At 34.7% G+C, this 13972-nt stretch overlaps 2 protein-coding genes across 2 annotated transcripts; one reads left to right on the top strand and one right to left on the bottom strand.

The window, feature by feature from the left end:
- Positions 1-2857: 2857 nt before the first annotated feature.
- Positions 2858-3966, bottom strand: LOC132727032 (uncharacterized). Its single transcript, XM_060712443.1, has 3 exons — positions 3919-3966; positions 3455-3626; positions 2858-3165 (listed from the first exon to the last, which is right to left on the bottom strand). The coding sequence occupies exons 2-3, from the start codon at positions 3616-3618 to the stop codon at positions 2883-2885; spliced, it is 447 nt and encodes a 148-aa protein (XP_060568426.1). The 5' UTR covers positions 3619-3626; positions 3919-3966; the 3' UTR covers positions 2858-2882.
- A 3679-nt stretch (positions 3967-7645) lies between these two features.
- Positions 7646-13931, top strand: LOC132727031 (uncharacterized; the record flags this gene model as incomplete). Its single annotated transcript, XM_060712442.1, is given in 4 exon segments — positions 7646-7811; positions 8553-8658; positions 9131-9243; positions 9694-13931. Coding segments are annotated over 4 exon segments (4550 nt in total), but the record flags the coding sequence as incomplete, so codon positions are not given.
- Positions 13932-13972: the final 41 nt, after the last annotated feature.

Raw genomic sequence — 13972 nt, 5'->3', positions numbered from 1 at the left:
GGACTTTTAAACACCTACGTAGGAGATTTTAATTCCTACGTAGGACTTTTAAACTCCTACGTAGGACTTTTAAACTCCTACGTAGGACATTGTAACTCCTACAGGTCAAGATAAAAAAAGCCTAATTAGGAGTTTATATCTCCTACGTGTAGGTCTTTATAACTCCTCCGTAGAGGAATACTTATAAAGTCCTACGTAGCCGGGTGTACATTTTGATTAAATGAGAGTAAATTTCATTTCATTAATTATCTTTGTTTATATTTTTATTGTATTTATATATTTATTTTAATTTATTGATTCCATTTTTTTTGGCAAGCGGGAATTGTCGTTACCACTGCCTACCCCATTGGAGCCTCTGTGAAAAAAAACTAAATTGATTTATACAAGGTGCGAAAAAGCTCAACCGCTATATAGCAGTCGAGTTTTTTTCCTATATGAATCAATGAAAAAACTGTACTGCTATATAGATCTATCAATACTGTTTTCAAATGCTTATTGTTCAAAGTGTACTGTATACCGAGTATATAATGGGTTAGTAAGAACAAAGGAAAAGTTCCAAACCATGCGATAACTAATTTAATCGTAACTGAAATCGAAACAGAAATAATAAATAAATATCGCATCTTGATTCAAGACTTGTTCACATGCTGACAAAAATGAGAATAGCAATTGAAAAAAGTCCATTAAAATGGGCTGGGCTTATTTTTTATATAATTTTTTATGTTACTGACTGATGTCAAAAATAATTATAAATGTGGCGAGAGTTATCGGCCAATTACCATAGCAGTTGCAACGTAGCTGGTGAAAGGTCGTTAAGGCTGCCGTCTATTCTTTTCTAGGAAAATGAATAATTAAATGTACAAATAATGACATAAGTAAAACATTCTCTTTGATCTTTATGTGACCATGACCTTTCCGCTAGCGTACTTCGCTAGTCATCATCGGATGATTTTTGCTTTTTTTCTTTCACTTTGGGTGCTTGTGTGTGCGTATGTTTAAATGGGCATGATAAAATATAATTATTTTGGTTAAAAATGTACATGCCTGAAACTTTCTTCTACATTTGTAACACTACCTTGCATCAAATCATTATTCTAATCAACTTGTTTAATCTAGACAGAAAATTGTCATTCTTGATAACAACGTACGTAGTTTCCTTTTCGCAAAGATCTGAGAAAATACTAAAAACTGATTTTTAAATGATGTACATAACTTCAAAGGCTTTTCAGCGTTGGTTATACGTACCCTTAAGGTCGACCTGAGGCCAGTTTTAGCCTCTCACAAGTCCAATATTTTCTTGGTGATGAAGGAGCTCTGCTGACCCCCTTCAAACTCCCAAGCAGAAGGGGGCACATCCCCTGATGTATCTATTTGATAGGGGATGATCGCCGAAAAAGTGATCATTTTTATAACCATTTCTCAAACGGAAAACAGTGTTTGGGGTCTGCATTTGCATTTTTTCAGTATTTGAGGCCTCAAAAGTGTGTGTGGGGAAGGGGGAAGCCATCAAAACACGTCCATAAGTAATGGGTTAATGTATCATTAACGTTATTGTATATTTTTATCAAGTAAACATTTTTTATGCTCCCCGAAAAATTTCGGGGAAGCATATAGTCGTCGGGTCGTCCGTCCGTCCGTCAGTTCGTCCGTCCGTACGTCCCGAATTCGTGTCCGGTCCATAACTTTGTTATCTGGAGTCGGATTTTAAAATTATTTCACAGAAATAATCACCATATTGAAACGACGTGTGGCGCGCAACATTTGGGTCGCTACCTTGAAGGTCAAGGTCACAGCATGACCTTGCAGCAAAATCGTGTCCGGTCCATAACTTCAATATTTGAAGTCGGATTTTAAAACTATTTCACAGAAATGATCACCATATTGAGACGACGTGTCGCGCGCAACATTTGGGTCGCTACCTTGAAGGTCAAGGTCACAGCATGACCTTGCAGCAAAATCGTTTCCGGTCCATAACTTCATTATTTGAAGTCGGATTTTAAAACTATTTCACAGAAATGATCACCATATTAAGACGAAGTGTCATGCACAACATTTGGGTCGCTTACCTTGAATGTCAAGGTCACAGCATGACCTTGCAGCAAAATCGTGTCCGGCCCATAACTTCAATATTTGAAGTCGGATTTTAAAACTATTTCACAGAAATGATCACCATATTGAGACGACGTGTCGCGCGCAAAATTTGGGTCGCTACCTTGAAGGTCACCTTGCAGCAAAATCGTGTCCGGTCCATAACTTCGTTATTTGAAGTCGGATTTTACAACTATTTTACAGAAATGATCACCATATTGAGACAAATTGTCGGGCGTAACATTTGGGTCGCTACCTTGAAGGTCAAGGTCACGGCATGACCTTGCAGCAAAATCGTGTCCGGTCCATAACTTCATTATTTGAAGTCGTATTTTAAAACTATTTCACAGAAATGATCATTATATTGAGATGATGTTTCGCGTGCAATATTTCTGGGGCTACCTTGAAGGTCAAGGTCACAGCATGACCTTGCAGCAAAATCGTGTCCGGGCCATAACTTTGTTATTTGAAGTCGGATTTTACAACTATTTCACAGAAATGATCACCATATTGAGACAATGTGTCGCGCGCAACATTTGGGTTGTTTTTACACTTTGAACTTTGTCTGTGACATAACTCTGACACTACAAGAGGTATACCTTCCTGTGTCCAAAACCTATTCGGGGAGCATCACCCGGTTCAACCGGCTCTTGTTTAAAAAAGAAATAAAACATCAAATAAAACAAAACGAAACTTTTTTTAAAAAAGTTTCAATTTTACTATAGGTAAACAATATTTAAATTATATGATTTAAACACAAAATGCATTTTTTAACAATTTCCAAATGGAACATTTCATTTTCTATGATTTTTAATTCCAAAACAAGCAAGAAAAGTGCGATAGAAATTGGTGAAAAATCCTTTCTTTGCTTTCCTCTTGGCAGTCAACTCATTTCTTAAATCATCTTGTACTAATTTCTCACTGATTTGCCGAGTGCTGGAAGCTTGTGACTTTGAGCAGACATCTGTAAATTTGCTTTTGGCTAAGATGCCGTGTTTAGTAGGTTTCATAGTTTGGCTGTCGGTCGTCTGCTGTTTGGTGGGTTGACACTTGATGTCGTCTGCTTCTCGATAGTCCCTGTTTAATGTAAAAACATAATAATAAAACAATGGTAACACAATGTAAGCGCATGTATAACTTCCATCGTAAATAATGACATGCTTAATATTAAACACTCTTTCTTTTACAGGATTTATTTTTTCTAAATAGTTCTGTCTTTAACACAACAATATAAAAAAACAAGATAAAAAATAGTTTTTGTTAATCAATTATTAATGGCACAAAACAGATAAAGAGACCAAAATGTATCTTTGCAAAAAACTTGATACTTGATACCTTTTTAAATTTGTATGCAAAAACTTTATACCTTTTTAAAGTTGGTTCCTGCAGAGGAGAAATATTTTCTGGCACGCCTGTATTCTGCTGTTGAGATGACACTTTTGTATTCTGCTGTTGAGAAACTGGTTCTTTGGGAGATTCTTTTAAACTGTTTGTATGTTGCATGCGGTCATAGTTATCTTCGAGGTACATCTTTAACTCTGGAAAAAAAAGAATTTCAAGGGCCCTTTAAACTTATTTTAAACTTTTAAAGCATAATGCAACATAGTTTTTACGTATCCGCAAGTGATTATACTAAATGTATTATTCACGTCTTACCCCTTTTATCAGTTCATTGTGCAAAACAGTTCTCAAGTTTAAAATTATTCTAGTACCCCAAAGCATTAGCAGTCGCCGGTTTTTTGTTGTTGTTTTTTTTATTAGCATAAAAATAGTTATTAGATATATGGTTTTAGATATGTGGTTTTAGCTTATTTATGATGGTAATTTTACCATATTCAGACTGGTTTCTTCTTTCAGCTCTAGAACTCTTATGTCCCTTTGCGCACAAATGTTTTTGTGGCATTGACCTCCTCTGACCTTGTGGTGGTAAAGCGCTCTTACTACGCCTTTTCTTTTGTGTGGTCTTATCATCAGCTGAAAATTTAATGAAAAAGAAATGTAATTAAACAATTTGTGATGGTGCAGTGTTCCAAACGGAACACCTCTGTGATTAAATGAAGTTTGACAAAAACGGCCAGAAAATTGCGATTGACTATGTTCTCTCCACATAACATTTTAATCGGAAAGTAACTAAAGACATAATTACTACTTTAGCCAACATGTTTTTGTTACAACTAACATTCCGTAATCTGTATTGGTATAAGATCGTCGTGTAAACGGTTTCATGACAGGAAAGGGGTTTATTTACAGATTTATATTACAGATATCATTGTCCATGATTAATTCATGATTCAAATGGATTAAAATATCCTGTTACTGTTATAAGATTATAATATAAAACTTATGAGAATATAATAAAATAAGTAATCAGAATTCTTTTAAATCTTACCTTTTCTGCGATTTGACAATTTTCTTTGCGAGTCTAGCCGTCTATGTGCGCCACATATCGACTTTGTCCTTTTTGATGAACGAACTTTGTCCATTCTTGAGTGAGCTTTGTAGTCGTTTCTTGTTAATCTATTCATAATTCACTGTAAAGAAAAGATTATCATACATTAGAATGCTCACACAAAAAAAAAACAATTTAATTTATTCAAGATTTTCGATCATCTTTGTTATTTAAATGAGTTAAAAAATCAAATCAATTTTCACAAATTGAGAGTGGCAGGATACTTTGTTGTTACCACGTCTCTTTCTAAATCTATAAAGAGATATAGTGGTATCCAAGTCATAATGAAGTCATAACAATTTTGCGAGGAAGCGGACTTGAAAATGGATGGAATTGGTGTGTTTAAGCTTTTATCACAAACGAGCTAGAGTAAATGAATAAATAAAATGATCATTTAAACTCATTAAGTTTTGTAACATTTTCAATCACTTTACTGACCATAACTTTCGCTAAAACGTATTTATAAAGAAATTATAAATGATAATGAAAAAACGCATCTACATACCGTTACGTGTTGATATCTTATGCTGCAGAACGTCGTTTCTATGACAAGTTACGTCAGAAAATTAGATTATGATTACGTCATTATGTACAACGTTACTGACGTGATGAAAGTATAACATAATTGGTCTAACATGTATCTTTTAATTTTAATCTCTGTTCAGTTTTCTTTATTGTTGATTTTTGTTTAACACTATAGGGCTATAATATGCTAGAGTTACCGATAAACATGGCGAAATCTGAATCATGAGACTGCATGGATCATTCATTTTTAACGAAGCTTATAACAGAAGTGTAGGCCTTCGTATTTTTTCCAAAAGGCCATAATTCCACAAAATTGTTTGAATTGCAAAACACTGACAATATATACGCGCCCGGAGTATTTTATAGTAATTAATGAGGACAATATTATTATCTGTTACACATGCCATGTGGCCATTTAACTAATATTCAAATTTAGAAGTCCGAAGGTCCTTTCCCATGAACCATTTGTGCTTTAAATATGTTTTCTTTGTTGTTGTTGTTTTTTCTTTCTTTTTTTTCTTTATTTCGGCGTACAACTTTAAGACACCAACTTTGATCATTTACAAGCCTCGAGACGTCGCATGGCATGGGCGTTTTTTTGTGTGTTTTTTTCAAACCATTTGTCTGATTTCGTTTCGGTTTTGCCACCGCATTAGTTTGTAGGTTCTTCTTTACAGCAATAGAAGGCACTAAGCTCTTGCCTAAGAAATATGGCCACTAGAGGTCCGCATGACATGGTCTTTTTATGGATCGGTGATTTGATCCTTCTGTATATAAAAAAATATAAAAGGGTTTGTTTGAATGTTAAGCATCGTTTGATGGTAAGATTTTATGAAAACTCTGTATTTGGAGTCCGTTAATTAGCGACATTTGTTCTGTCTTACATTGAGTATACGATGAAATGAACATTACGTACTGAGGTTGTGATCCAGTAGATTATATTTCTTTGGTCTCCGTTTCGAAGGTCTTCTTTATGTAAATGGAGGCCATTAGATTCGAGAGATCTACATGGCATTGATGTTGTTTGAATAGGCTTTTTTCGTTTGTTTTTTCTGTATATAAAATGTATGAATTTTCATTAAAAGCACAATTTACTTGAGTCAAACGCTAAAAAAGCATTTGTCTGATTCCGTTGCGGGTTAGCCATTGTTACAGTTTGGAGGTACTTCTTTACAAAACTCGTACGTGAAAGAAATGGCCACAAGAGGCTCGCATGTCATTTCGTTTTAAGGCTCGGCGATTTGTTCTTTTTCTATACTCTTAGGTGGACTCAAAATCCTTAAGCATTTTCACAGAGACTCAACCTTTCTGAAATTGTGAATATATATTATTTCAAGTGGGCACGAACAGTAGTCTTTAAACTTTTTGACAACGTGATTACGTGGATTATGACACAAATTTTATGCGCGCTTAAGAGCTCTTGTTAAAAGAATTTACGTACGTCATGCACAGAATGGTATGATTAAAAATGTTCGTTGATTACTTAAAAAATGAATATTACATTACTTTGGAGTATCTGTTTTACAGCAATATGATGCTCAAAGCTCTTACGCAAAGAAATATGACCTTGAGAGGCTTGCGTGGTGTGGTCGCTTTGGACTGGATATTTGTTCTTACAGTATATATTTTCATTTAAAAACGCCGTTTTTTTTTTAGAGCTAATAACATGTTAACGTACAATATGGTGTGATTCCGTTGCAGATAACAATTACATTAGTGAAGACGTTCTTCTTTACAGCAATATAAGACACAGTTGTACATAGCGCAAGAAAAAATTCTCAAGAGGCCCGCATATGGTATTGTCGTTGTTTTTTTTTTATCTGTGATTTGTTCTTTCTGTATCTAAAGTTTGATTTTCGTTACAAAGTTTATTTTCTTGTGCTAACCAATAAACACCATTTTGGATTAGCCTTTGTTTCAATTTGGATGTTCTTCTTTACAGCAACAGCTACATGTAGTATATATAGGCACAAAGTAACCAGAGGGAAATTGCAACAAGAGGCCCGCATGACATGGTCATTTTAAGGATCGGCGATTTGTTCTTTCTATATACTTTGAGATGCTTTGAAATTTCGCAAGCATTTTCGCAGAGACTCAACACTTCTGAAACCGTCGTTATTTCAAGTGGGCACGAAGAAGTGATTTTTCAACTTTAAGTTTTTCAAACGTGATAAAGTGGTGGGTCATATAAACGTGCGTTAAAGCAAGAATTTGCGTTATGCATAGTGAGGTATTGTAAAATGAACGTTACTTCTTTAAAATAAAAAGGGGGAGTAGTGATCCAGTATTATAGATTATACATGTATTAACTTGGACGTTATCCTTTACAGCAGCTCTGGATAACGCAAAAAAATGACAGTGATTTATTAATTTTATTACATCTAATATACTGTAATGAGAATTCGAAATAAATCGAGTTTTGATAGATTTTTATTATTCAATAGGGTTCAATTTTTTCTAACAATGAATCTATTTAAAATATTGAAGGGGACGTAACAAATAAATTTTATCACTTCATTTGATCATACTACTCGATTTATTTCAGAATTCCAAATATGTTAATAAATAAATCAAGCGGTACTTCAATCACGTGATCCAATATGGATGTCTGTGAATGTTGCAAATATAAATCTTAGTCTTTTTGAATATCGGAGAAATGCCTGGACCCCTTGAGCGATGGCTCGAAACGTTTATGTGTGGACAATTTGCTGATAATTTTGAGAGATACGGCTATCGAACACTCCAAACAGTAAGAAAATATGCCGTTTTGAATCATAATGGTATCATTTGGATGGATTTGTTTTTATCGTCTAAAAATAAATAACATTTTTTGGGGAAATGAGACTTGTTGGCACTGTTCAATCAGACATCTATTTCTAATGTAATAGACTACAGAAATGAAATAAAAAGTTAACAACGGGTGACATAGTACTTATATCGTTGTTTAAAATACCGTTTACTATAAATATTTGACTCATTCATGTAAATGTCACAGGGTGAGAAAAATGTGCAGCCTGACCACAGGAACTTGAAATTCTATCAATATTAATGGTAATATCCAAAATATACCCCCTATACAGTATATAAATAAACACAAGGAATGAAACGCCTTTTCCCCACCCCAACATAATTTACGCCGAATAAATTGACAAAACAACGGAGCAAAATAATCTATCGGGCCATTTCGATAAACAATACTTTTTTAATGCATCAAATACCACCGATAACTTTTTTTAATCGCGTAGCTTTGTAGGAATAATTCCAACATTTTCTGATTATTTCCCACGATCTGAGTTTGTCGCCGACTCCATTTCGTGACGTCACTGGATGTTGATTCGAGGAGAATAATATTTATTAAAATTATTTGGTTTGGGAGAATAATATACTATTTTTAATTGGGACCCAATCATGCACGGCTATAAAATAAGCCAAAAAAATCCCTGATATATATTTCCTATGGCATAATGGGATGTTGTATTAATTTTTTCAGGTATGTCAAATGCAGTTACCACAGTTATTGTCCATTGGAATACCACAGAAAGAGAGTGAAATCATTCTTCAAAATGTGCAGATTTTGAGACAGTCCACTGCTGCAGGTAAATTTTCACTTCAGTCAAGGTGTCAGAAGTGTTTTTAATGCAGTGTACTCTAGCAGATTTTTCTTCTTATTTTCTTATAAATATACAGGTGGTAGACCGTACTGAAATTCAGAATGACAGACCCATTCACAATCACGAACAGTCCTCCACAATATTCAGAATTGGTCTGAGGGTACTGTTTACAATTCTGCTTAAACAAGATTAATTAAGCTTTGCTTATAATAAAATTTTTCCTCTGATATTTTTATATAATGTTCAGTGATAATTTAATAAAAATCTCAGTTTGCTATTGTGTTGTTGTTTAAATGTTAAAACATTTAATGTTACTGCTAATATTCAAACCTATATATAGAAACAAACTGATGTATAGTCTTGAGCTTCTGTTTAATACATGTAGCTTTAAGTTAGAATGAAACGTCCTTCTGAATATTTTTTAAGCTGGTTTGATTTTATATGGTATGTTTTTCAGTTGCCCAGCAACAAATTCAACATGGAATTAGCAGTAGCTATAATAACACATTGTCACATGATCCAACCAGTGCAACGTCTTTCCAGAACAGGGATGTTTTGCAAGAACATACGGTATACAATTTTGATACATGTACATATGACTTTCTTCATCTTAACTAAAGGTTTCTTAATTAAAAGTTTAACATGTAAATTGCAGTACTCCTCTAATTTGTTAGCTACAAAATTTTATTTACTACACCATACAGTATCAAGAATTGTTTAATTTTCTTATGCTTAAATGTCAAGCATGGATCTGCCAGCTTTTATTTTCTGAATCCAAGATTGAGGGTGAGCTTTCAGGAAAGATAACTTATTATAATTGTGGTAAACAGTTTACTTAAGTATCCCTGAAACCACTGGCCAGAATATCATCAGTTTGGTTTCATGCATACTTGCTTATCCTAGGATCATTTTTAAACAATATGGATTTTCCCTCTTTAGGTGCCACAAAAGTTTTAAAAATTCTTTGAGCATTACGAAAATACTTCGACGATTTTGAAACACTTCTTTTCTTACTTGCAGACTTACATGGGTTCTGATAGTAGCTGTTTTAACTATGGCAACCAGAGTTCAGGCTTAAGTGGTCAGTTTTACAATCAAGGTGTGGCTCAGTCTATTGATTCAATGATGAGCTCTGCTTACAGGCAACAATATCAGGGATCGTCATTTCCCCAACAGATTTCAGATGGAAATCAGTTCTCAAATATGGGAATTCCTTCTCCATCATCCAGTTCAGCTTCTGGAGCATCACATCGTGCTTTTCAAGGACAGGTTCCTGGTTCCCCTTTGATGGGCCAGACTAACATGCATCATTCACATCCTCATTTGAGAAATTCTGGTCAAAATCCGCAAGAGGTGGCTAATAATATTTTACATATGGCAGCATCATCGTATCCCACAAATAATACTGTACAAGTGCCACTATCGAAAAATAGATCTGCACCATATCATATGCCATCAAGATCACCAAATTACAATTCCAAAATTCAAGATAATCAACAGCTCATGTGTTCAGATTACAACCAAGGACAGTTTGCATACCCTAGCCCACCTCATCAGTCACAGCTGCACATGCAGTCCAGGGATTCTAGACTGTCACCAATAAGTCCTGCCTCTGCCAGTATGATGTCTAGTCCACACTCCCACCATAGTGGACGTAATGTACCAAGCTCCAGTCCATGTTCGATGCATAGTCCAAACAAAGGAGTAGTGAGATCTCCAGGCCCAAATCCCCAACTTATAAATTCACCACAACGGGGTCAGTACCAAATGATGTCGCCAATGAATACCTCAAATCAAAGACTGATTTCTTCAATTCCTGCCAATCAGCAACTCAAAGTCTCTGTTCCGTCTTCCTTGCCACAAACTTTCCAGCAGTGTTACTATGGGAATATGATGAATACTTCGCAGTATCCAAACTTCCAGCAACCAATGTCTGTACAATTTTCACCTAGTTCAATCTCACAACCCTCTACAAGTGGACAGTTAAGTAATTCCCCTGGTAATTTTCCAGCACATTCCCCAGGTGGTCATAGTGGGCATTTTAGTAACATATCATCTCCCTACACTCCTGGATCAGGTAATTACCTTAGTCCAGGTCAACCTCATAATTCTCCATCTGTGTCTCAACATATGACTGATAGAAGTTTAGCAAGTTCACCAAACTTAAAACAATGTAATAGCCCTCTGCAATCTCTTCAGAAACTGTGTATGCTACCAGAGGTTCAAGTTGTTGATCCTAAAACTGTAGTTAAAGAAGCTTGTGTTCATTCTCAAGGAGAATCATTAGAAGAAAAACTTTTAGAAAACAATTCACCATTGCCTGTGTCTTCAAGTGCACCATTGGATACCAATTTCTCATCAACCTTTAACGAATTAGCTCCTTGTAATTTTGAGTCTGAATTGACACAAAGTAATTCAGATAGAGCAGCTGTGAGCCCTAATGTGAAATTTCAGCCAAAAGAAGTTATGTTACTAAAAGAAGCAAAAAATGATTTAAGTTCACCTCAAAGTCAAGATACTGTTCAATATTTTAATGTTAGATCGGAGATTGATGATACAAAACAGTATACTTTGGAATCCGTTGAAAGTATAGAAGACAAATCAAAGGAAAATAAAAATTTAGATGATTCTCCAAAGTCGGATAAAACAAATTCAGAAAATATTGATAGTGAGAAGAACTTATTAAAGGGTGACACAGACAATAAGGTTGTTCATGGTTCTTCAGAGGATCAAACTTGTGCTGAAAACTTTGTTGGTGGATCTACAAATGATCATGTAGAATCTAACTTGGAAAATAAGACTTCAGATAATTTGAAAACAGATTCTGTAAACAATGAAGGAAGTTTTGAAGGTAAACAAGATTCTAGTCAGAGTAAGCAAACTTGTGATACTGGCTCTGAAAAAGGTGCTGACACCACTGAAAATGTGCAATTTAATTCAGCAGACATTGATCAAGGAGCTAAAGTGCAATCAAAAGATGTTGAAATGGCATTTGATTCTGAAAGTTCTTTGAGTGGAAATGATACTCAGCTGCTTGTGTGTAAAGATGTGAAGAAAACCTACAGTAAGCAAGAGATATTAAAGAGTTTTGAGATAAGCCCAAGATTAAGAGGTGATAGTACTGGTTCATTAAGCGATGAACGTGCAAACAGTGATTATGAATATGAAGACCATATAGGGTGTGATGACATAGAAACCGGTTTTAGTGATATTGATAGTAAGTCAAATGAGATGGTTGAAGAGTCGGTTGATGATGCAAAGGATTTGGAAAATGATATTACAAATGGAAGTGTTTTAATAGATAGGGTTGTGATTACTGGTCCCTCTTGGAAAAAAAATAGCATTAAAAATAGTGTTTGTTCACGTCAAAAGCGTAGAAAAAATGGGCACATGAAAAGAGAGCGTTTCATACAGTCTTTATCAGACTCTGATGATGTGCCAAGTCCACTGGGTGGTGATGTTGTTGATGGTTTAGAGGATCCAATAAGTGTAGATAATGGTGATGGAACAGTCACGGTGAGAAGATCATCTCATATAAGACAAAGAAAAACTCCTGTTAAGTACAAAGATACCTCATTTTTTCAGGGAGATTTTGTTTTGATTGATGGACAAGATGAACCTAAAAGAAAAATTGTTAAGAAAAGCATCAGTATGAACCATAATGCAAAGCAAAATGGTGTTGTAAAAAAATCTGATAAAAACTATAATAGTATCAACTCAAATGATTCGCCTAAACTGAAAATCAATGTGAAACAAAAAGACAAAAGTTATGAAGATGAAAATGTTGTAAAGAATTTGGAAAGTACCATGAAACTTTTAGCAAAGCAGGAAGAAAAAATGAGTAAAAGTGAACAGGAAAAAAATTCATGTTCAGTGAATAATATTAAAGTTCTTACAAGAGGGGAAGATGGTACATTTAAGGAATTAAAAACAGTAACTATTGTAAAGGCTCTTCCAAAAGATGACTTGGTGAGAAATAGTGGATCTAAATCTGGTTTGATTACTCAACTGCCAAAGTCAGATTCAAAACACACACCTATTCAGACAGCTACAGTTATGACCAGGAAGTCTTCTAAGCGAGAATGTAATATAGAAAAGAGTGAAAGTACCAATGTAAAGAAAAAAGTTTCTAGAAAGCATATCAATGGTGTTAGAGCAGATACTATAAATGGTGAAACAAATGAAAGAATTTCTTCAGGTAGCCTTTCAGTGAACCAAAATAATGAAAAAATAAACAGAACTAAGAAATCAAAAGCATTGTCTAGGAATAAAGATAAGTCAGATGAAGACATTGAAGTTATTGAAATTGATTCTGACGATAGTGAAGGTGCTGGAAATAACAATGGTGCTGATATAAAGGTAACTAAATTACGAAATGAAGAAAAAACAGTTCCAAAGACTAATAGTATCACTGTGGGATGTTCAAATGCAGTGACTGAAGATGTGAAAGAAGGCAGAGGATTTATGTTTTCTCTTGTTGAAGATGAAGTAGTTGACAAACACTTAATTGAAGGTATTCAAACTGATCTCAAAGAAAAATCTGAAGAAAGTGAGAATTGCATTGAACCAGAGACTTCAGTAAAAAGGTTAAGTAAAAAGTCATCTTCTGGGTCAAATAACAGAGGTAATAACTCAAGTTGTAGGACCAAATCAAGTGGTAAAGTTGTTAAAAGAAAATATTTGTCTGATGATGATCCTGATTTTGAAGTGGGGTCCAGTAAACGACAATGTAAGTCAAATAGAATTGATAAAAATACTGATAATTCTGCTTCTAAAAAAAGTAAAAAGAAATCGGACAAATGGGCAAATTTCAAAGGACCAAAAATCATATTTGAAGGAATGAAACAAACTCCTAAACATTGTGTTGTGATAAATGACCCATATGAAGAAACTGCCTCTAAAAAAACAAAAACTGTGACTCAGAATATGACCAGAATTGAGATCTCACAACTTCCATCGGACAAATCAGTTCTTATTCCAAACAATGAAACTACTGAAATTGAAGCATGGTCTTGTGCTCTTTGTGGTAAACACAGTAGCTTCAAATTTCTGGGTGATCTCTTTGGACCATATACTGTTGAGACAATGTCTGACGACATGCTAGAATTGAGTCCGAAAGTTCGACTTGGTACTAAAAAGAAAAAGGCTGAGGACAGTGGCAATAAGAATGGTAAGTCAAGGAGGCGTTCTAGTAGTGTGACTCAGGAAGTTGGTGACTGGAAGGAAGTGTGGGTCCATGAAAGCTGTTCAGTGTACTCGGATGGTGTGTTTCTGATTGGCTCCAAGATCTACGGTCTTC

The sequence above is a fragment of the Ruditapes philippinarum genome, unplaced genomic scaffold (genome assembly GCF_026571515.1).
Source record: "Ruditapes philippinarum isolate M1 unplaced genomic scaffold, ASM2657151v2 ctg13846_1_1_1_1, whole genome shotgun sequence".
NCBI lineage: Eukaryota > Metazoa > Mollusca > Bivalvia > Venerida > Veneridae > Ruditapes > Ruditapes philippinarum.
The sequence above is the reverse complement of the archived record's forward strand: the minus strand, read 5'-3'. Positions and strand labels throughout refer to the sequence as shown.

Excerpts from the sequence above, each read along its gene's own strand:
- LOC132727032 (XM_060712443.1), bottom strand. The coding sequence starts at position 3,618 with ATGTACCTCGAAGATAACTATGACCGCATGCAACATACAAACAGTTTA. Across the intron at positions 3,166-3,454 it reads CAGGAACCAACTTTAAAAAG|GGACTATCGAGAAGCAGACG; the intron begins GTATAAAGTTTT and ends TACATTAAACAG.